Source organism: Molothrus aeneus, chromosome 6, assembly GCF_037042795.1.
Source record: "Molothrus aeneus isolate 106 chromosome 6, BPBGC_Maene_1.0, whole genome shotgun sequence".
Classification (NCBI taxonomy): Eukaryota; Metazoa; Chordata; class Aves; order Passeriformes; family Icteridae; genus Molothrus; species Molothrus aeneus.
Genome location: NC_089651.1, coordinates 60,987,221 through 61,010,343, shown reverse-complemented (window position 1 = coordinate 61,010,343; position 23,123 = coordinate 60,987,221). Strand labels below are relative to the sequence as shown.

At 51.0% G+C, this 23,123-nt stretch overlaps 1 protein-coding gene across 9 annotated transcripts in view; it reads right to left on the bottom strand.

Annotated features, from left to right (window-relative positions):
* TRIM9 (tripartite motif containing 9) overlaps nt 1-18,293 on the bottom strand; it is a 75,950-nt gene extending 57,657 nt beyond the window's left edge. For all 9 annotated transcript variants that reach the window (XM_066552771.1, XM_066552773.1, XM_066552774.1 and 6 more), the window contains exon 1: nt 17,398-18,293. In XM_066552771.1, coding sequence (XP_066408868.1) covers nt 17,398-18,213 — 816 coding nt within the window. In that variant the 5' untranslated portion in view covers nt 18,214-18,293. The remainder of the gene's footprint in view (nt 1-17,397) is intronic.
* Between the last annotated feature and the right edge of the window lie 4,830 nt (nt 18,294-23,123).

Genomic DNA, 23,123 nt, shown 5'->3' with positions numbered 1-23,123 from the left:
ATTTTCATCTCCTGTGTTCTGCTGCTTTGGAATGTGGTTTGGAGATTGTTTATCTAACAGGTCATTGTTTGATTGGTTTCATGTGAATTGTTTTTACTTAATGACCAATCACAGTCCAGCTGTGTCAGGACTCTGAGGGGTCAGTCATGAGTTTTTAATTATTATCTTATTAAGCCTTCTGATGTGTCCTTTCTCTATTCTTTAGTATATAATATAATATAATATAATATAATATAATATAATATAATATAATATAATATAATAATATAATATAATATAATATAAGCCTTCTGAGAACACAGAGTCAGATTCTCAATTCCTCTTTCATCCTGGGGACCCTGAAAATACCAAACCTCTCCAGCTCTCCTGGAGCCCCTTTAGGCTCTCTGAGCTCTCCCTGGAGTCTTCTCCTCTCCAGGGGAACATTCCCAGCTCTCCCAGCCTTGGATTATCTCCATATCCCCTCTAGTGCCAGCAACGTCTCATGTATTTCACTCCAGACCATAATATCTACCAGTGGGAACACAGGCATCCAAAATCAGCATCTCTACATCACCCCTGCCTCAGAATAAACACCTATTTTTTGCTGCAGGGCTGTGCAGCCACCAAGACCACCTGCTTTTGAAATATTCTCCTCCAGGAAGAGCTTGGCTGATGGATTTGTGCACATGCAAAGTGGTGAAGGCAGCAAGCTGTTACATAAAGTGTTACATAAATTACCTCCCAACCCCACAGAAATGCTCAGAGTCCAACTCCACCAACCTCATGCTGAAGGAATCAATCACTTCAAGTTGCCACAGATATTCCTGACAGCCAGGAGAAATGCAGGAGGCAGAATCAGGCCTTAAATCCCACCCTGGACACCCATTTGTGACTTTATTTGTACTCAAGAGATCTCCTGGCTCCTTCAAACTGGAACTGCAAATCAACCCGGAGACCCCAAACCAAGTAATCTGCTTAAACCAAATGGCTGCAATAAAATAAGAATTACTGATTTCATCAGTGTTTCACCAAGGTTAAAAGCTTTTCCCAGAGATGGAGATTAGGCACAAAACACTGCTCTGGATCCCTAGGAAGTACATTTAGGAACTGGTCATGTTTTATAGTGGAGCTGGAATCAGGCTAAAGCAGCACAGCCCCCCTGAACTCCACATGCAGCACGTGCCATCACCAGGTGATGGTGTTGGCCCCATAAGCTTTGTTATATTAAATTAAAAATTAAAAAATAAAATAAAAATAAAATAAAAAGTAAAAAATATATTATAAATAATATAATAATTACACAATTATTATTATATTTCATGCAATATATAATATGTTATATAATTATAATATAACATAAAATGTATATAATATTATAATATAATAATAATATATTATAATCATATTATATATTATATATAATTATATATTTATATGAATGTTATATTATAGAACATGTTATGTTATATATTACATATTATAGAACATGTTATATAATACTACATACTGTAAAATATTTATTATTCTATAATTATATAACATAATGTATAATATATCAGAATATAATTAATTATTATATTCTGATATATTATTACATATTTATATTATATGTTATTATATATTATAAAATATTTCTTATATAATAATATTAGATATAATTAATTCTAATACTTTAATAAGGTAATATATTTAATTTTAAATAGCTGTATTTTGGGGCATGTACAAGGAAAGTAGCTTTTTCCTGGGATCAGGAGCCCTGCTGGGATGTGACCCCTTCAGGAAGGGCTGCATAAATACAAATCCCACTGCATAAATACAAACCCCACTGGCTGGTTTAAGTTACACTTATTTTCTTGTGTGTAACACACTGCTGGGAGGGAACTGAGCCATGACCTACCTGATGTTAACTCTGAATAAATCCCAGAATGGTTTGGGTGGGAAGGGGCTTTGAAGCTCATCCCATCCCACCCCTGCCATGGCAGGGACTCTTCCCACCATCCCAGGTTGCTCCAAGCCCTGTCCAGCCTGGCCTTGGACACTTCCAGGGATGGGGCAGCCACAGCTTCTTTGCTCCAGTGCCTCACCACCCTCACAAGAAATAATTTTGTCCTTAAATTAAGTTGAATCAATCCTCTTTTAGTTTAAAACCATCACAACAGGCCCTGTCACAGAGTCTGTCCGTCCCTCCCGGGGTCACTGTCAGGCTGGTGAACGCCAGAGCTCTGGGACCTGCTGTGATTCATGAGAATTCCACAATTTCAGCCTTGCTGAAGCCAAATCTGGCATATGGCAGGAAGGGGTTTAGCCACCACATACAGCCCTGCCATCAATTATTCCTTGTCTCTCCTTTAGATGTAGCAGGAGATAAACCCAGGTGCCAAATGCTGAGTGCACAAGGTCCCTGGGAGGCAATCTGTGCTAATTGCCACTAATGACCTGGTGCAGCACCACCCTCCTGTCACTGCCTCTGTCAGACCCCAGACCATCCCAGGAACTGCAACAGCTCCATAATGCTACAGACATATTTTATGAAAAATCTTTTGGACAAGATTTTTTTCTCCTGAGAAGCTGAGAAGCCTCAGAGGAATAGGAAATCAATACTGTGGAATGCAACAGGGGCATCTGTGATTGGTCTGTTTGAGTTGTTTCTCCTTGATTACCAATCACAGTCCAGCTGTCTCAGACTCTGGTCAGTCAGAAGATTTTATTATCATTCCATTCCTTTCCTTTCTAACCTTCTGATGAAATCCTTTCTTCCATTCTTTAGTACAGTTTTAATATATCATTTTCTTTTAATATAATATTTATCATAAAACAATAAATCAGCCTTCTGAAACATGGAGTCAAGATTTCTCATCTCTTCCCTCATCCTGAGACTCCTGCAAACACCACCACACCATAAAAGCAATCCCAGTTTTCCCCCTCAGCTGCAGAACCATCCCACAATGGCAGGAGGTGCTCCCCAGCTCAGAGCTCATGACTGAGGCCACCTTCCACCAGAGCAGGTTGCTCCAAGCCCAGTCCAGCCCAGTTTGGAACAAACTGAGCAGAATCTCTGCCCCTGAAGCCTCTGCAGGTGCTGGAGCCCTGCGAGGTGGGGATGGCGAATGGGGTAGGATCCCATTTCCTTTGCCCTTTCCTTCTCCCACCTTTCCACCTTGCAGTTCCTTCAGGCTTCCCACCATGATGAGACATCCCAGAGGATCCCAGAATCCCTGAGGCTGGAGAAGATCTCCCAGCCCATGGAGTCCAAGCTGCGCCTGATCCCCACCTTGTCCCCAGCCCAGAGCTCTGAGCGCCACCTCCAGGAATTCCTTGGGCGCCTCCAGAGGTGGGGAACCCAAACCTCCCCAGGCGGCTCCTTCCAATACCTGATGTGAGTGTTTCTCACACCTGACCACACTTTCCATGAAGAAATTTTCCCAAATATCCAATTTAAACCTGCCCTGGCCCAGCCTGAGGCCCTTCCCTCTGCTCCTGTCCCTGTTCCCTGGAGCAGAGCCCGACCCCCCCGGCTGTGCCCTCCTGGCAGGAGCTGTGCAGAGCCACAAGGTCCCCCCTGAGCCTCCTCTTTTCTCCTGGCACCTTTCTAGCACTCCCAGCTCATCCAGGAATCCCATCCCAGGCCAACCAGCCACCATCCAACAGCACAGCATGGCAAGAGGAGCCAGAAACCCCCTGCAACAGGCAGTGCTCAGCTGGCAGCTTGGTAGAGACATAGGCAAAGCACCTGCCAGGCAGGAATGGAGCCAAGATCCTCTCTGGAGCTGCCTGTGGCCTGTCCTTGTCCATCTGACAGCCTGGCACCATGGCAGGAGATCAGTGCAGAGCCCAAACCACAGATGGATTATCTGGCCACAGCTCCAGGAGCACAGCAAGGCTCCCAGCACCAAGCCCAGCAGATGTGACCTCCCTGTCCCTCCATCTGGGCTGTCCATCCTTCTCTGCCCCTCCATCCCTCCATCTGTCCTCAGGGCAGGGGGAAGGTACAGCATCCACTGCCAGAGGGCAGCATTTAAAATGGTGTCCTGGATTGCCAAGCAAATTGTTTTCTATTTGCCATCTGTGTGGCAGTTGTCCTCTGTCCATTGGGCAGTTTTTCCTTATCTTTTCCACAGGGAGACACCTGCTGATAACAGCCATGGAATGTCCCTGCATGGCTGATAAGAACTACAGCATCCCATTGGGAGATGTGAGCCCAGAGGGAGGAGCCAAGCATTCCTGCCTGGATATAATCTGGAGATTCTGGAACACCAGCACGGCTTCTGCACTGGATTGCCCAGAGGAACAGCAGCTGCCTCTCCTTCCCCTGGATCTGCAGAGGAAGACTCCACCCTTCTCCAGGATCCCTGCTCCAGCAGAGCCACCCCTGGCACTGCAGGAGGGCTGAGCCACAATTCCAGTGGGGCTGCTGCCAGCACCCTGACCCACAGGGTGTCAGGCTGGGTTCTGACTCTGGCAGTGTTGGTTTAGTTCACTGCATTGTTTATTTTATCCTTTTATTTTCTTCCCTATTAAAGAACTGTTATTCCTGCTTCCATATTTTTGCCTGAGAGCCCCTTAATTTCAAATCTATAATAATTGGGGGCATTGGGGGGGGGTTCACATTTTCCATTTCAGAGGAGGCTCCTGCCTTCCTTAGCAGGCACCTGGCTTTCCAAACCAAGACAAATGAAAAAAAAAAATCATATATTCATGAATTCTAACTGCTGTGCTCCGTGGGACGTGAGAAATCATCTCAGAGGTGAGAAACTGTGTCTAAGCTCTCTGATTCACCAAGGTGTGGGCTGCTGGCAGCACAGACCTCAGCAAATGCCCTCTGAGGTCCTCATTTCCTGGGAACAGAACGTCAGGATGGGAGAGGTGTTGGTGCAGGATGGAGGCAGCACAGGCTCAGCCACGCCTGGGCTGTGTGGGTTTGGTGTGACAGCGTGACAGGAGCCACCACTGTGGTGTTTTCTGGGGTTTCTGTTGTTGGAAGGAAAGATGAATCTGACTTCGTGTTCTTAGAAGGTTAATTTATTATTTTTTGATTATATTATATATTATATTATATTATATTATACTAAAACCATACTAAAGAATAGAGAAAGGATACAGATAGAAGCCCACAAAGATAATAATGAAACTCATGACTCCTTCTCGAGTCCCGACACAGCTGGACTGTGATTGGTCATTAAGTTAAAACAAATTACATGAAACTAATGAAACAATGACCAGTTAGTAAACAATGTCCAAACTACATTCCAAAAAAACAAAACACAAAAAAACCCAAATCAGATTATTATTGTTTTCATTTTTCTCTAAAGCTTCTCAGCCTCCCAAGAGACAAAATCCTAGCGAAGAGATTTTTCAAGAAGTATGACAGCAACACAGCACAGTTGCTCCTCCGAGGGAACAGCCCCACAAAGAGCAGAAATGGCACAAGAAAGAAGGAGCTGGCTGAGCTACAAAGGAGCAGCAGGGAAGGGACATGGGGACAATCAGAGGTGCTGTCACTGCTCCCTCACACAGCAGGGCTGAGCTGCAGAGCGTGTGCTGTGGAGGCTGAAGCTTGTTCTACACCTCTGCTTCTGCACAGCAAGCTCACAGACTAAAGTTAAACACACAGCACACTTCATCTGTGCTGATGCCTCAGGTTTAGCTTTTCTATTTTTCACATTCTGTGCTGCTTTAGTGGGTGGGTCTGGGCTCCATGTCAGGGGATGCTGAGCTCTGTGCACAGAGCAGGGAGACAAAACAATTCCTGCTCCAGCTGGGCACCAAGGACAAATGATCCAAATCTCAGCCCAAGAGCACAAACCCCGTGGGCTGGAGAGAGAAAAACAAGCAGGGTGGGACTGCAGAGGCTAAAGCTGGAATGGGACAATGAACTGCAAGGTGCAAATGGAGCAGAACTGATCCCAGGGACAGACCCCGTGCCCGGCCGTGCATTTTGGGGCCATTTTGGTTCATCTTGGGTGCAGGCCTGGCTGGGCTCTGGTGCTGCCCAAGGTGGATGCATGGAGGAGATGCTTTGAATCAATCCCTGCTTTATTCTGGAACTCCATCCAGCCTCTGCTCTAGGGCAGCCTGCACAAGGCACCAATGTGAGCAAGCCATAGACTAAACAAGTGAAACCAGCACACCTCATCTAAATCTCAAATTGATTTCTACCCCAAGTTAATGTCTAACCCCATGTCTCGTTCCCCCCTTTTCCAGAAAATGAGTAAATTCTTTCACTTAGTACAAATCCCCATGATAACATTGTACCCTGCCAAAGAATGAGTGCTGTGCCACCCAGGGAATGGTGGCATCTGTCACCAAGCCAAGGGACAGCACCAGCCTCACCCAGCACCTCGTTAATCCAGCATTGTTTGCACATCAAGGGCTCTCCCAATTTATCATCTCAGACGTCCCAACATGAGAAAGCATTTCAGTCATGCCCTCAAATCTCTGTGACTTCAATCCTTGTCTGAGCAAGGCTGGAAGTGCTTTCCCAGGGAGGGAGGGAGGGAGGCTGATGCTCCCGCTGTGTCCTTGATGGGATTTCACCGAGCTCTCACAATTTTGGAAATTCCCACTTTATCTCCACATGTTCTGTTATGAATTCCCACCATAATTGCTGCTGGGTTGGAGGAATGGCACTGGTGCCAAACACACATTTCCTGGGAGACAACACACAGGGGGTTTGTGCAATTATTTGCCCAGGAGGACAAAGCAAATCCTTTGGGATTTGCTGATCTCCAGCCCAGCCCTTCCCTTTCCAGCATCCTCAGGGAAATGCTGCCACAATTCCCTGCCTGTCCTCCCCTGCTCCAGCCTGGATCCCTGGGTGATGTGGGTGAAACAGCCCTGCCAGAGAGGGAACAGAGGGAACTCTGCTCCCAAAGCAGAGTCTGTGTCTGGAAATCAATAAATGTGCCTTGTTAGGAAAAATCCATTTCAAAGCTTGACACAACCCACCCCCCTTCTGCCAGCTTTGCATCCCCTGACAGAGAAAGCAAAGCACAGAATCACAGAAATCTGCTCTGAAAGGGGGATCAAATTCAGATCTCTGAGTTTGCCTCTGCAGGCAGAAAGGTCCTTCCCAAGCAGGAATCCCACAGGCACAGCAGAGACCCAGGGAATCACAGAATCCAGATTGTTTGGGTTGGAAAGGACCTTAAATCCCATCTTGTTCCACCCCCTGCCATGGGCAAGGACACCTTCCCCTGGACCAGGCTGCTCCAAGCGCTGTCCAACCTGGCCTTGGGCACTTCCAGGAAAAGGAAGCAGGGAGAAGGAACATGGTGAAGTTAACAGAGCCAGTGAATTAATACATCTTGACTGGAGGGACAGTGGTTATCTGGGAAAACAGAGGGATTTCACCAGGGAAAACCTCAAGAGCTGCAGGTGGGAAGCAGCTCCACAGCACAGGCTGTCAGGAATGATGCCATGGAAGCAGCACTGAGCTGAAGGCAAGGCCATAACCCAGTATTAATTCACACAGGAACACCCCAATCCTGCCACAGGGAACTGCAACAAGAAGGGAACTGAACTGACCATGCAAATCCAGAGAGGCCAGGAGCAAGGGAAAAACGACAGAATTTAATACAAATTAAATTTGTACATTTGGAGACCAAAAAGAAAAAAAAAGGATCACTGGTTGAAAGATATTTCACAAATTTTTGGGGCTGGTGCAAATAATTTAACTGATATTTCCCACGTATTTTGGCTTTACACCAAGCAGGAAGCAGCAGCCCCAGTGTGGGCAGCCAGGCTGGCATCTCCACAGGAGATCTCCTGGGATTTTCAGGAGGCACTGGAAGTCACAAATGTGATCTTCCACTCCAGTGGCTGCTGCAGCTGCTTCCATGGATCTGTGCTCCCTTCATCCATGCCAGCTGCAGATCCAACCCACTCCCCTTGGGAATGGCAACTGTGGCTCCAGCCCTCAGCCCTCCAGGCAGCATCCATGCATGCCTTATTCACATCCAATTCCAGCTTTTTTTTTTTTTTCCCCTAAACCCATCAATTCCTATAAGGGTAGTAAAGGGGAAAGGGTAATTAACACTGATGGGAAATCCCTCAACTGCCAGATCCCTCCCAGGGCAATTTCTGCTGCTACAGAACGGAGCAGGCTCCTGTTAACAGCCCTCTATTTCTGTGACATGGGGAATTTAATGGCTAATTAAATATAAAAACGTGGCCCTAACCTCAATCCATGCTGTGCATATGGTGTTTGAGGTTGGCATCACCCTCACAGCCACCCCTCTGCTGCTCAAGAAAATTTCCAGCTGAACTTGGGTCTTGTTTTTTCTGCTCAGAAATTCTGCCCTGATCAGAGCCTCTGCTGAGCTTTTCCAGCCAGCTCCAGGTCAGGCTGTCCCCAAAGCTGAATCCAACTATGAAAGCAAAATATGAGCTGGTTCAGGCTGCAAACAAAATTTTCCTTTCAACAGAGGCAAGGTGAATTCTCTGCCCTGCTGTTCTCAGCTCTGCTCTCCTTCCTGCATTAATCAGGGAGGTGCCACTGGAATGGGCGAGAGCTGGGCTTCATTTCTGTTTATTTGTCTCCCTTTTGAAGAGTTTAGTACATTTCCCATTTGTGACCCTCAGTGGTGGTCCCAGACCCCAAACCATCCCTGCTCTTTCCAGCTACAACTGGATTGGAGAGACTCACCCTGAGAGCTTTTACTCCTCACAGCAATTCCACCACAGCCTCTGCCTCTCCTTCCAGGACTTCACCTGAGCCAGGGTCACCAGAGATTTATAACCCCAGCTCTCTGTGCCTCATGTGCCTGCTCTAAATAGAAATTTATCCAATTCATGCCAGCAGGACGAGCTGAATGAACAGGGAATGAGCTGACATTTATAAGCCAATTTACCAGGTAAAATGCCTCATCCCAAGAACAAACAAAACAAAGACCAAGGCTGACAAAAGAGCAGCTTTGAGAGTTGTTATGTTTCAGGCACATTTTTCTTTAATTACTCTTTCATAGAGCTGAGAAGAGCAATGCAATTTGAAGGCACTCTGAAATAAATGAATTTGTGTGAGCAACACGAGTTAATCAAAGGCTGCTGGAAGTTCCTTCCAAGTTCAGGAAAGGGAAATATCTCCCAGTGCTATGTGCTGGATTGCTAGAAAGTGCACAGCAGGACTCCAAAAATGAATTTGTGGTCATAGGGAAAAGGGTTGTGGCAAGAAGAAAAACCAGGAAAGATTTAGATGGGATAGGAATTCTTAGCTGGGAGGGTGGGGAAGCCCAGAGGGTACCCAGAGAAGCTGTGGCTGCCCCTGGCAGTGTCCCAGGCCAGGATGGACAGAGCTTGAAGCACCCTGGGACAGTGGGAGGTGTCCCTGCCATGGCAGAATTTGGGATGGGATGATCCTGAAGGTCCCTTCCAACCCAACCCATTTTGGAATTCTGTGACACCAAGCAAAGTTTTCCCTTTAAAAGCCAAAACTTCTGGGTGCTGGATTATTTAGAGGAGCAGGAATGAGCAATGCAGAGCAGCCCCAAAGCCTCTGGAGAACATTTTCCCAACAAAAATCCACCATGCAGCAATGCCAGCTCCTGGAAAGCATCCTGTGAAACCTGATTAATGAACAGCAAAGCCTTTCCACACTCTCGAGTGATTTATTTAACACCAGGCACAGTGTTTGCTCTGCTTCCTCATTCTGTTTTTCCAGGCTAGGGATGTGGTTGTGGGAAATGAATTTGTAGAGAGTTCTTAAAGCTTGATAGGAGGCTGACATAGTATGCAATTGTATACAAACTTGTTCTTGTTTAGCTGCTTTTTGGTTAAAGTTTCCTTATATATTTTACTTCTCAAGTAATGTAAGCCAAGAAACACTTATAATGCATTGTAATTAGAAAAGAGCTTCTAATTATAATGGTGGTAATTATAACATCTGTATTGTCTCACCCTTCACATGAGACTGAAAATGGAATAAAAATTTTTAAAGCACCTCTCAGTTACCCCATCTCTGAGTCAATAAAAACCTTAACAGGGGAATTTCTGGGTATGGATACTGCAGAAATTTCCTTGAAAGAGAGACAAGAACCAGTCCCTGGGTTAATTTCCCCCATCTCAGCTGAGGTGCTCCTACAGTAAATGCAGAAAAATCCAGCCAGGAGGGTCCTTCATTCATCAATTGGCCAAGAGAAGAAAAAAGATGGGAGAGAAAGGAAAAGGTTGGATATTTACAGATGAAGATGGACCCCACCAGAGCTCAATCTGCTCATGGAGGTGGTTCAGAGCCTGTGGAGAGCCTGAGGCAGATGGTGGAACAGAGCTCTGCTCTGTCAGATCTGTGTATTTTTGGACACAGAATCATGGAGTGGTTTGGGTTGGAAGGAAACTCAAAGACCATCTCATTCCACCCCTTTTCCATGGCAGGGACACCTCCCACTGTCCCAGGTGCCTCCAAGCCCTGTCCAGCCTGGCCTTGGACACCTCCAGGGATCCAGGGGCAGCCACAGCTGCTCTGGGCACCCTGTGCCAGGGCCTCACTGCCCTCCCAGGGAACAATTTGTTCCTCATATTCTAATCTAACCTTCCCACTGGAAGGGAATAAAAGCTGCGGTGATTTCCACTCACTCTGAGATGACCCTGGGCCCATTTCCATCTGCAGATAACCCAGAAGTCACCTCCTGTCTCCTGGGCTCCACAAACCCCTGGAGAACTTGCTGTACCACACCACCTTTGATTTACAGGGGCTCTGGGGCTGCTCCTGACTCCATCAACTGCAGGGAGTGCTAAGCCAAGAGCCACCTGACTCTTATATATTATATATATAAAAGAAAGCTTTTATCCAAATAAATGAACAGGATCACCAGCACCACCTCTGGATGCTGGGCAGGCACAGGCTGGTGGAAATCACAGCATCATTCAGGCTGGAAAAGACTTTTAAATCATGAATAAGCCCCCATGTCCCCAAGTGTCACACCCACACAGCTTTTAAGTCCCTCCAGGGATGGGGACTCCAGCACTCCCTTGGGAAGCTTTATCCAGTGCCTAACCACCCTTTCCATGAGGAAATATTCCCAAATATCCAACCTGAACCTGCCCTGGAGCAGCCTAAGAGGGTTTCCTGTGGAATTTGTAGTCAACCCAACAAGGGAAGAGATGAGAATCTCGATTCCATGTTTCAGAAGGCTGATTTAGTATTTTATGATACATATTAAAAGAAAATGACATAGTAAAACTATATTAAAGAATAGAGAAAAGAGACATCAGAAGGCTAAAAAAGAATGAATAATAAAATCTTGTGACTGCTCACAGCCTCAACACAGGTGGCTGTCGTTGGTCAGCAAGTAAAAACAATTTCACATGCTGGGTAAGCAACTCTCCAAATCACACTCCAAAACAGCAAAACATGGAGAAGCCAAAGCTTCCCAGCTTCTCAGGAGAAAAGATCCTAGCAAAAGGATTTTCCAGAAAATGTGTCTGTGACAGTTTCTGCTGTCCTGTCCCTGTTCCCTGGAGCAGAGCCCGACCCCCCCGGCTGTGCCCTCCTGGCAGGAGCTGTGCAGAGCCACAAGGGCCCCTGAGCCTCCTTTGCTGCAGGCTCAGCCCCTGCCCAGCTCCCTCAGCCTCTCCTCATCACATTTTTGCTCCAGATCCTGGCATTTCTTGGCTTTTTCTGACTTCAAAGCCTCTCAGGCAGTTTGGCACCATCTGGATTTGGCCACAGGAGGATAGAGGAGGTGGGAAGGGCATTTGGGCACTGCTGGAGAAGGAGAGGATGGATCCTGCTGCTGCAGATGGAAAAAAGGGTGGTGGGATAGGAAGGCCACCACACCAAGGCTTGGGAAGCATTAAGGATTTTCCCTGCTTCTCTTTAAACAGCAAATATTTTACTTTGCAAGTGCAAACAGATCTTGGTCCTGCAGCAACTCCCTGCATACTTCCCCAAGTGCTGTGGGAGCAGGAATTGCCATGGACACAAGGGCAGCACATTCCCAGTGTCCAAATCTCCCCTCCAAAGTTCCTCTGGCAGCCAACACAGAGCCCTGGCAAGTGAAAAAAGGAAAAATCCTCTCTGCTCATCCCTGTTCTGGCTCTGGTGGCCCCTGGGCACAAACTGAGGGGCCCTTGCAGTGTTTCCCACCCCTGCTTCTCCCCATATACCCAAACCAGCAGGAATTAAGTCCCAGTGTGGGATTTTTGGCTCTTAATAGGAATCACCTGCATCCCTCATTGCATCTGTGCTGGGGCAGGAGGAGCTGAGCCCAGGTGTCACCTGTGCCAATGAGGTGTCACCTGTGCCTGCTGAGCATCACTGCTGATCCCACTCGGTGAGGGATGGAAATTCCCAGGGCTGAGCTCTGCTGCAATCTGCAGGGATTTGCAATCCAAGGACAGTTTGTGTCTTCAGCCTGGGCAGTTAAATCTCATGTAAAATTAAAACTGAGAGCTTTGTGTTCCTTTTGTACCTGCAGGGTCCCCTGTGGCAGGGAGGAATGATGAATCTGACTCCATGTTCTCAGAAGGCTCATTTATTATTTTATAATACTATAATAATAGAAATATAAATTATATTACTATAATAATATAATGATATAAATTATATTATTATAATACTATAATAATATAAACTATATCATTATAATACTATATTATAATTTTGTAATACTATATTATATTAAAGAATACTATATTATACTATACTAAAGAATACAGAAAGGATATTTACTCAATGCTAAAAAACTAATAATGAAAACTTGTGACTGAGTCCCAACACAGCTTGGCACTGATTGGCCAAAGAGTAAAAACAATTCACAGGAAACCAATGAGACAATCCCCTGTGGATAAACAATCTCCAAACACATTCCATATGTGAGCACAACACAGGAGAAGCAAATGAGATAAGAATTTGTTTTCCTTTTTCTCTGAGGCTTCTCAGCTTCCCAGGAGAAAAACCCTGGGTGAAGGGATTTTTTCAGGGAATGTGAATGCCACATTTTCCTTCCACTAAAGCCAAGATTTGTTTCTGCTTCTCTCCCAGAGGACCTGGACATGCTGCCTGAGCTCCTCAAGGAGAGAGTGGTCCCAAATCAGAATCTTGGAATCATTTAGGTTGGAAAATCCCTTTAAGACCATGAGTCCAACATTCCCCCAGCACTGCCAAGGCCACCACTGATCCATGTCCCCAAGTGCCACATCCACAGGGATTTTAAACCCCTCCAGGGATGGGGATTTCACCTCACTCCTCACAGGACTTGTGCTCCAGAGCCTCCACCAGCTCTGCTGCCCTTCCCTGGATGCAGAAAGCAAAAGGAACGTGGATGAGAGCAGAGAGAAGATCCCAGCCCAAAGCAGAGGGAAGTTTCTTCCTGCACTGCCCAAAACCAGCAGAAACTTTTCACCATGGCACCCCTGACCTCTTCAGCTTCTTTTTAGCGCATGGCAAATCCAGGCTCACCTTTGCTGCAGTTGGGGCATGGATGGCAAAGGCAAAAAAAGCAAAAAGCAGCCCCTGGCAGCTGTGTCCCACACCCTGGGAGGTGCCCAGCCTGTGCCACCCCCAGGGATTGTCCAGCCACGAGCCAAGAGCAGAGCCAGACACAAGAGTGATGGGCAACACCTCAGTATTTGAGAGACAGGCAGGAAGAACTGCTCTGCATCACTGTCTCTCCATTTCCCAGCACAGAACACTTTCAAACCTGCTTAAAATCTGCTACCAGAATCTTTTTCTGGGAGACCTTTTTAACCTGCACCAGAAAGAGTAAAATGATTTTAGGACCAAGTTGGATCAACTGGCTGGGATTTCAGGGCGGTGGGAGACAGTGATGATGCCTCAGGTTTAGCTTTTCTATTTTTCACATTCTGTGCTGCTTTAGTGGGTGGGTCTGGGCTCCATATCAGGGGATGCTGAGCTCTGTGCACAGAGCAGGGAGACAAAACAATTCCTGCTCCAGCTGGGCACCAAGGACAAATGATCCAAACCTCAGCCCCAGAGCACAAACCCCGTGGGCTGGAGAGAGAAAAACAAGCAGGGTGGGACTGCAGGGGCTAAAGCTGGAATGGGACAATGAACTGCAAGATGCAAATGGAGCAGAACTGATCCAGGGACAGACCCCGTGCCTGGCCATGCATTTTGGGGCCATTTTGGTTCATCTTGGGTGCAGCCCTGGCTGGGCTCTTGTGCTGCCCAAGGTGGATGCATGGAGGAGATGCTTTGAATCAATCCCTGCTTTATTCTGGAACTCCACCCAGCCTCTGCTCTAGGGCAGCCTGCACAAGGCATTACTGAGATCCCTCCCAGCCTGTTTGTATTTGTACACAAGCATCCATCCATGCATCCATCCATCCATAAAAACACCATCCAGCTGCTGAGCCTGCACTCTGCACACATTTCCAGCAGAAGAGGGACTCAGATGTGTGAGGAATAAATGATTCAGCTCCATCTTGTGCTCCTGCTCCTGGCATGCCAAGCAGCATTCCAGCTCGTCAGGATAAAAACCCAGACAGCTGCAATATCTGTGCAAAACTGGGACAATTCAGATTAAAAACCCATTTCCCTCTGTGTTTCTCTGAATATTCACCCTGCTCCCAACAAGTGAGAGGAAGACAGGGGCAGAGAGGATTTGCCACAATCTGTGTCCAGCTTAGAAAGCCCAGCTCCCTGAATGACAATTGATTGTGCCTCAGCAGAGATTATTGTCAATGATCATCCCAGAGAACCTCCAGGGAGGAAAGGGGAAATTGGGGCAGCTCCCAAAGAGGGCTGTGCAAAACCCTTTGGATTTGGTTCCAATGGAGGGCACGCTGCAATTAGCAGGGATTGATTGCCCTGGGTCTGGCAATCACCTACTGGGGCATGAACAGAGCTGCTTTCAGGAACCACAGCTCATCCAGGCACCCACAGGCTCTGGGGACAATCCCAGCCCTCCTGGGCCAGAAGGGAAGAGCATCCCAAAGAACATTCACACCAAGAGGTGCTGGAATGGTGCAAGAGAACTCAGGAGCTGCCTGATGGGTGTTAATTAAAAGAGAGTTGATTTGGGTGGGATATTGGGAAGGAATTCTTGGCTGTGAGGGTGGTGAGGGGTTGGCACAGGGTGCCCAGAGCAGCTGTGGCCGCCCCTGGATCCCTGAAAGTGTCCAAGGCCAGCCTGGATGGGGCTTGGAGCAACCTGGGACAGTGAAAGCATCCCTGTGAATAGCAGGGGATGGAGCTGGATGGGATTTAAGGCCCTTTCCAATCCAAACATTCCACAATTTCCTCCTGTGAGCTGTAGGTATCATTACACTGCCCATCACAGAGAATAGCTCAGGCAAAAAGGGACAGTCACACCTTCAGCAAATCTGTCCCACCACCAAGCGACTGTGCTCTCAAAAAATGGCACCACCAGACACTTCTGCAAGAGGATCACCACTCCAAACCACAGGTGGTTGGGTTCCTAATGCCCAGTCCCAACCAAGATCAGCCTTGGAAATCATGGGTATTGGCTCTGGTTTGTTTGTGGTTTTTTGTTGGGTTTTTTGTTTTGTTTTTTTTTGTGTGTGTGTGTGACAAAAATTAAGGTAAATAAGCTTTTCCCCTGATTTTGTTAGATGGCATCTCAAGTAACAATCTGAGCTCTCTAGCCCTGAAATCACTCCTTCAATTATTCCTTAGCACCACATTTAACTCCACAGACTCTTCCCCTCCCCTAAAAAGCAAACTAACACCAGGTAATAGCAGTGAACCCCTGCAGAAACACAGCTCTCAAGACAGATGAGGCTCCACCGTCCAAGATCATCATTTGAAATAATGTTACATTATCCTCATCTGTCAGTTACATCAATGAAACAGCACTTGGCTAAAGCTCTCCCCCGGGAAAAGGGATTTGGAAGGAAAAGCTAAAGCTCATTTCATTCCAACCCCTCTGCCATGGGCAGACACCTCCCACCAGACCAGACCAGGCTGCTCCAAGCCCTTTCCAACCTGGCTTGAGCAGTAAAGCTCTCCAGGTGGAATTCCCTGAGTTCCAAACTCTGCCTGTTGCTTCTCCTCCCCCTGCTCCACTCCACAAAGAGCCTGGCTCCATCCTCTGCCTCCTGCCAGCAGCTCCCCAGTCACCTGTGCCACCCTGACCATCCCACAGCAGTGCCAGCACTCTGGGATCAGGGATTGCACCCCATGCATGGGGACAAGGGCACCAAACTGCTCTGGCACATCTGCACAAGAGCTCTGAAAATCCAGAGAGGAGCTGCTCCTGCTCCCAGCAAAAGGGGTCAGGAAATTCCCATTCCCATTTCCCAGGGACGATCAAACCTTCTCCCCACAGCACAAGGTGCTTACCCCCCTTTTAAGGGCACTGTGACAAGTGACACCCTGTCCCTGCATGCACCCACTGACCCAACTGGGGGTGCAGAGCTCCATCCCAGAGATCTGCATCCTGCCAGAGCATCCTGAAATATTTCTTGAAAGCAGCCCAGCCCAGTCCCTCCCACCGGGAGGTCACACCCTCCCCAGCTCCTTGTCACAGGTCCCCCCCACCTGCTCCCATCTGCTGGAGCGGGGGCCAATTACGGCGATGTTCATCCAAGGAATGACGCCCATCCCTGTCCGCCCGTGTCCCGCTCACTTCTGCCCCAGTGCCCTCGGTCCCTGCTGCGAGCAGGGAGGGCGGGAGGCAGAGGATGGATGGAGCTGAAGATGATGATGGCCACATCCCTGCCTCAGGCTCCGGGACCCTCTCCTCCAGCAGGGACGCGTGGGGAGCGAGTGCAGCTGATCAGTATTCAGGGACAGCTCCCGGCTGCCCGCTGCCACCCCTCCTCCTCCTCCGCCTCCTCCTCCTCCTCCTCCTCCTCCCGGTGACTCCGAGTGCGGCAGGAGGTGGCACCCCGCGGCTCCCCGCTCCCACGGTGCATTTCACGCCTCCCTCCTCCTCCTCCTCGTCCCCAAACCATCGCTCCTGTTGCTTTCCCAGCCCTGCGGCGCAGATGTCCCCGAGCCACCCCCGAGGGACGCTGCCAGCTCCTTTGGGGCAGCTGGCACGGCCAGATTTGGGGACCCGCATCAGGAGAGCATCATCTGCACGATGCCAAGGGGGCAACACGGGACGGGAGAGGATGAGGATGGCCGAAGATGGGAATGGCCGAGGATGGGAATGGCCGAGGATGGGAATGGCCGGGGATGGGAATGGCAGGGGATGGGAATGGCCGAGGATGGAATGGCCGAGGATGAGAATGGCCGAGGATGGGATGGCCGAGGATGGGATGGCCGAGGATGGGATGGATGAAGATGGGAATGGCTGAAGATGGGAATGGCCGAGGATGGGATGGCCGAGGATGAGGATGGCCGAGGATGGGAATGGCCGAGGATGGAATGGCCGAGGATGGAATGGCCGAGGATGGAATAGCCGAGGGTGCTCCCACCCTGCCAGCCGGGGGAGATGGAACCTGTGGCACAAGGCGGCTCGGCTGGGGCTGCTGGCACAAGCCGGGGCTCACCTTGTGCAGCTTCCACATGGCTCCCAGCGCCTTGACCTCGTGGCTGGAGTGCTTGCCCTCCTCCAGGCACTGGTAGCACACGGGGCTCTTGCACTGCACGCAGTACATGCTGTGATTCTCCAGCTCATGGTCGGTGCAGGTGGAGATCTTGCGGGGGCTAAGCCGGCGGCTGACGCGGCCCTGGGCCGGCGGCACCAGGCGGTGCTTGGCCAGCGGTCCCCGCGGCGGGTGGCACCGCAGGCGGCACGGGTCGCAGTAGAACACGTCGCACTGCTCGCACATCACGGCCGCCTCCTTGGGCGCCTTCTCGCAGAGCTGGCAGCGCAGGGCCGCCGCCCTGCCCTGCTGGTAGCGGTCGATGACGCCCTCGAGCAGGCGGTTGCGGGGGAAGCCCCGCAGCCCGCGCTCGTCCAGCACCAGGCTGCGGTGGCACTGCGGGCACGTCAGGCACGCGTTGCGCGGCGGCGGCGGCGGCGCCAGCGCGGCGGGAGGAGGCGGCGCGGCCGGCGGGAACACGCGGACCCCGTTCGGGGACTTCTGGCACGGCGTGGTGGGAGCGCTGGCGAAGCCCCCGTAGGAGCCGTAGCCGCTGTCCGCCTCGCTGTAGAGGCTCATCTTGTCCAGGTCCAGGTAGTCATAGTCGGAGACGGCCGAGCCCGAGGCGCGGCGGCTCTGCGGAGACTCCGAGTCGGGCGTCTGCACCAGGATGTTGCGGGCGCACGCCTGGCACAGGTTGTGCGAGCAGGGCAGGATGATGGGCTCCCGGTAAAAGGAGCCGCACACCGGGCATTTCAGCTCCTCTTCCATCTCTTCCATAGGGGAGGGAAGGAGGAGGGCGGCGGCGCGGCTCCGGCGGCCGCGGCAGGAGCCCGAGGAGCGACCCGCACCGCACCGCGCCTCGGCGCCGACTGCCGCCCGCCCGCCGCCCGCCGCCGCGCGCGCCGCCGGGCCCCGCCCCCCCGCCCCGCCATTGGCCCGCCCGCCGGCGCGGGGGTGCGCTGCGAGCTGCCATTGGCTGATCCTCCCGTCCGTCATCCAGCGGGCCCGCCCCGCGGCGCCGCTGCGGGGGCTGCGCTCGGGGCTGCGGCGCCGCTGCGGGGTCCGTGAGGGAGAGCGGCGGTTCCGGGCCTGCCGCCGCTTTTCCCGCTGCTCTTCCCGCTCATCTTCCCTTCCCCGGCTCCCGGGAAGCGACACCACAGCCCCGCGGCTCCCGCCCTCCCGCTCCGCAGTGCCCGCAGCATCCCCTCCCCGGGATCCTGGGGCGCTCCTGCGCTTTCCCCTCTGCCCTCACGAGGTGACTTTGGGAGTGCAAGGGACCCGCTGACGGATGCGGTCGTGAGGGTGTAGTTGTACTGACTGGAGTGGCCGCACGTGTGCGGCGCTGGCGGTGCCGCGGCTCTCCGGGGATGGCAGCGGAACGGTGCCCGGTGCCCTGCGGTGATGCCGGGGGATGGCAGCGGAGCGGTGCCCGGTGCCCTGCGGTGATGCCGGGGGATGGCAGCGGAGCGGTGCCCGGTGCCCTGCGGCGCTGGCGGTGCCGCGGCTCTCGGGGGATGGCAGCAGAGCGGTGCCCGGTGCCCTGCGGTGATGCCCGGCGTGGGCAGCGGGACGCGGTCCCTGAGCCTGGGACGCCCCCGTGGGGACGCGCTCCGCCACTGGAGAGCGGGGACAGCGGCCCCGAGGAGCTCCCGGGGCTTTGCCTCTCCGCCCTGCTCGCTCCCAAGGTCGGCTGAGGTCTTAAACTCTCCTGGCAACAGAGCGGCACAGCGGGTCCTGCTCAGCCAATGGAAAAATGGGATTGCTTGGGATGCCGCTGTGTTATCTCCTATTTCCCTCTCGCTGTGCACAGATCTCGGCAGGCCGTTGGTGCCCCAGATGCTCTGTGCCCTCTGTGATGGCTTTGGGTTGGGTCCAGCTCTTGGACCCAAATGTTAGAAGGACCTGGAGCTGCTGGAGCAAATCCAGAGAAGGCCATGGAGATGCTCCAAGGGCTCTGGAGCCAGGCTGGGAGAGCTGGGGGCGCTCACCTGGAGAGGAGAAGGCTCCAGGGAGAGCTCAGAGCCCCTGGCAGGGCCTGAAGGGCTCCAGGAGAGCTGGAGAGGGACTGGGGACAAGCGTGGAGGGACAGGAGCCAGGGAATGGCTCCCACTGCCAGAGGGCAGGGATGGATGGGAGATTGGGAACTGGGAATTCCTGGCTGTGAGGGTGGGGAGGGGCTGGGATGGGATTCTCAGAGAAGCTGTGGCTGCTCCTGGATCCCTGGAAGTGTTCCAGGCCAGGCTGGATGGGGTTTGGAGCACCTGGGATAATGGAAGGTGTCCCTGCCCATGGCACCCATTTCCATGGTGTGAGAATGGCAAAATCCTGGGGGCACCCAGGGCTGTGAGTCCCCTGCTTGTCAGGGCACTCTGAGGGGCTCCTTCCCCTCTGCAGTGGGGCCAGGCAGGTCCTGGCATTCCAGGAGCACCTGCAATTCCCAGCTCCCACACTGATATTCAGGCAGGGGGGAAGCCCAAAAGCCCAGATGCCCGAGGAAGGCACCACCATTTCTCAGCCTGACAAGGAGGACAAGTGATAAGGAGAAAAGGATTTCCTGGGAGCTTCTCTTTTCCACTCTGGTGTGCTTTGTTCTTCCCTTTCTGCTTCCTCAGGCTCTGTATTGACCGTGGCTTCCCCTGGACTCTGCTGAACATTCCTCATTTGCTCCCTGTTGGTGTCTCTGCTCTGAGCTGCTCATTTTTTTTTCCCCCTGCTCTCCCTCCTGGAGCTGCCCTTTTGCTGAAATAAAACCATCATTCCTCGTTTGCCTCTTGTTTCCTGTGGCCATTTTTCACCCTGGCAGGTCTGGGATTGCCGTTTCTGCTGGAGTGATGCTGCTGCTCATGGAAATGGGCAGAGAGAGGAGCACAGCCAGTGCCTTTGGAAGCAACCCTTGGTCATGAACATGGAGCTGCTTTCTTCCTGGCACTGCAGCTTGAGTGCTGCTCACACTCTGGCTATGCTTTATTTACAGCTGTCACACAGTCCCTGTCACACTTGTCACTGCCCTGAGAGCTGCACAGCTCTGGACCTGCAATAATTACTTGACCCAGCTTCAGCATTTGTCTGTCTGATGTGGCTGGGGTCAGTTAAAGGGTGGGGAAATTGTCTTGTTCTCTCAGCTGGCTCCTGCTTTTCTCCTGTGGCTCTCACCTTCACACAGAGCCATGGAATCTGTGAGGTTGGAAAAGATCTTTGGGATCATCGAGTCCAGCCTTGGTCCCCACCTTGTCCCCAGCCCAGAGCACTCAGTGCCACTGTGGCAGTCTCATTTTCTGGAAAAATCCCTTTGCCCAGGATTTTCTCCTGGGAAGCTGAGAAGCCTCAGGGAAAAAGGAAAACAACTTCTTATCTCATTTGCTTCTCCTGTTTTGTGTTCACATATGGAGTGTGTTTGGAGATTGTTTATCCAACAGGTGATTGTTTCATTGTTTTTCTGTGAATTGTTTTCACTCTTTGGCCAATCAGGGCCAAGCTGTGTCAGGACTCTGGAGAGAGTCAGGAGTTTTCATTGTTATCTTTTTAGCCTTCTGTAAGTATCCTTTCTGTATTCTTTAGTGTTGTATAGTTTAGTATTCTTTTATATAATATTGTATCATAAAATAATAAATTATCCTTCTGAGAACATGGAGTCAGATTCATCATTCCTGCCTTCATCTGGGTCCCCACAAATACAATGTGCCACCTCCAGTGATTCCTTGGACACCTCCAGGGATGGGGACTCCAAACCACCCCAGGGGTCCCTTCTAATGCTTGACCACCCTTTCCCTGATGAAAATTATCCTGGATTTTCCTGCTGTAGAAGTTCCTCCATCTCCTGCTGTTGGTGCATCTCCTGTTGTAACCAACCTCTGCCCTGGAGAGTGTGGAAGCCACCGCTGGGCTGAGATAAATTAAAGTAATTTAGACTCTATAAGTGCTGTTGGATCCTCTTGGTGAATGGTAATAAATATCTGAGCTGGGCTAGAGCTCATAAATAAAAGAGGAATGAACCAAGACAACAACTCTGCAGTCTCTTTATTCATCCCATGCCCAGAACACCTTGAGGAGATAAATCAGAGAGTGGACAAAGGCTCAGAGCTCCTCAGAGGAGAGGCTTGGGAGCACCAGAACCTTTCCAGAGAGGCCTCAGGTGTCTGATGCAAGCAGATCTTCCACTGCCACGTGGGAAACCTGCTTCAGGCACTGGGAATGTGTTTCCTCTTGTGCCTGGAGGTCCCACACAGGATCTCTGCTGTTCCTGTAGAACTCCTTGTGCTGGAACCCTCTCCCTGTGCCCCCTGGGGACGTCTCAGCAGATGCAGCCAGAGCTTGGAGCTGCCTTTTTATGACTCCAAGACATTGGCAGCTCATAATTCATCCTGTCAGCAACCAATACACCCTCCTCCTCCTCCTCCTCCATCATTTTGAGAGGATGAGCCCTTGGCTGACAGGAGCAATCCTCGTTTGTGAGTCCCTGTGTGCACGACCTTGAAATCAGCATCCCTGAGCTCATCCTGCTCCCTCAGCTCACCCAGAGCTCTCAGCACATCCTGATTTCCCTGTCCTGGGGACAGCTCCTGGCAGCAGGACAGGAGCTGAGGTCACTCTGCTCTCTGGTGCCAAGAGCATGGTCAGGAATGCTGGCACCATGCCTGGAAAGGTTCCAGGGCTCCCAGGGCTCTGGCAGGAGCTGCCTCCCAGAACAACCTCCAGAGCTTCTGCTGGTGACATCATTTGCTCCAAGCTCCATTTCAGGAGCTCAGAAAGCTGGAAACCCTTCCCATTTCTTTCTGAGTCTCCTCCTTGCAAGGAAAAGTGCCAGATTTTTGTGGATGATTGACTTGGGCATCTTTGCCCAATGTCAGTGTCACAAACATGAAGGATCCAGGAAATGCTTTGTGCCTGTAGCCAGACCTTGCAGTTTTTGAGCATTTTTTGACCATTTTGATGCCCAGTTCTCCAGAATCAGTTTCCCTTTACCCAGGACAGGTTCCTTCCCACCACTCTGGGCTGCTGCAGGCTGAAGGCAATGCCAGCTCTGCTGCCTCACTGCTGGCAGGGAGCTCCTGGGAGAGTGCTGAGGTTTCCTGGGGTTAGAGGGATTGTGGAAGTTAAAGGAAAGCTTCCCAATGGCAAAACACTCAGAATTTTTCCTGTTGTGTAGGAGGAAGACAAAGAGGCTCAGCACAAGGAGAATCTGGAACTGCTGGAATGAGTCCAGAAGAGCCACAGAGCTGCTCCAAGGGCTCTGGAGCCAGGCTGGGAGAGCTGGGGGTGCTCACCTGGAGAGGAGAAGGCTCCAGGGAGAGCTCAGAGCCCCTGGCAGGGCCTGAAGGGGCTCCAGGGGAGCTGGAGAGAGACTGGGGACAAGGGATGGAGGGACAGGAGCCAGGGAATGGCTCCCAGTGCCAGAGGGCAGGGATGGGTGGGACATTGGGAACTGGGAATTCCTGGCTGGGCTGGGATTGCCAGAGCAGCTGTGGCTGCCCCTGGATCCCTGGCAGTGCCCAAGGCCAGGCTGGACACTGGGACACCCTGGGACAGTGGGAGGTGTCCCTGCCATGGAAAAGGGGTGGGATGGGATGATCTTTAAGGTCCCTTCTAACCCAAACCATTCCATGATTCAGGGATTTCTCTGCTTCCCTCTCTCTCTCCCCAGACACTCAGGGCTTGCTTGGCTGATGAGCAACACCAGCAGAGTTGTT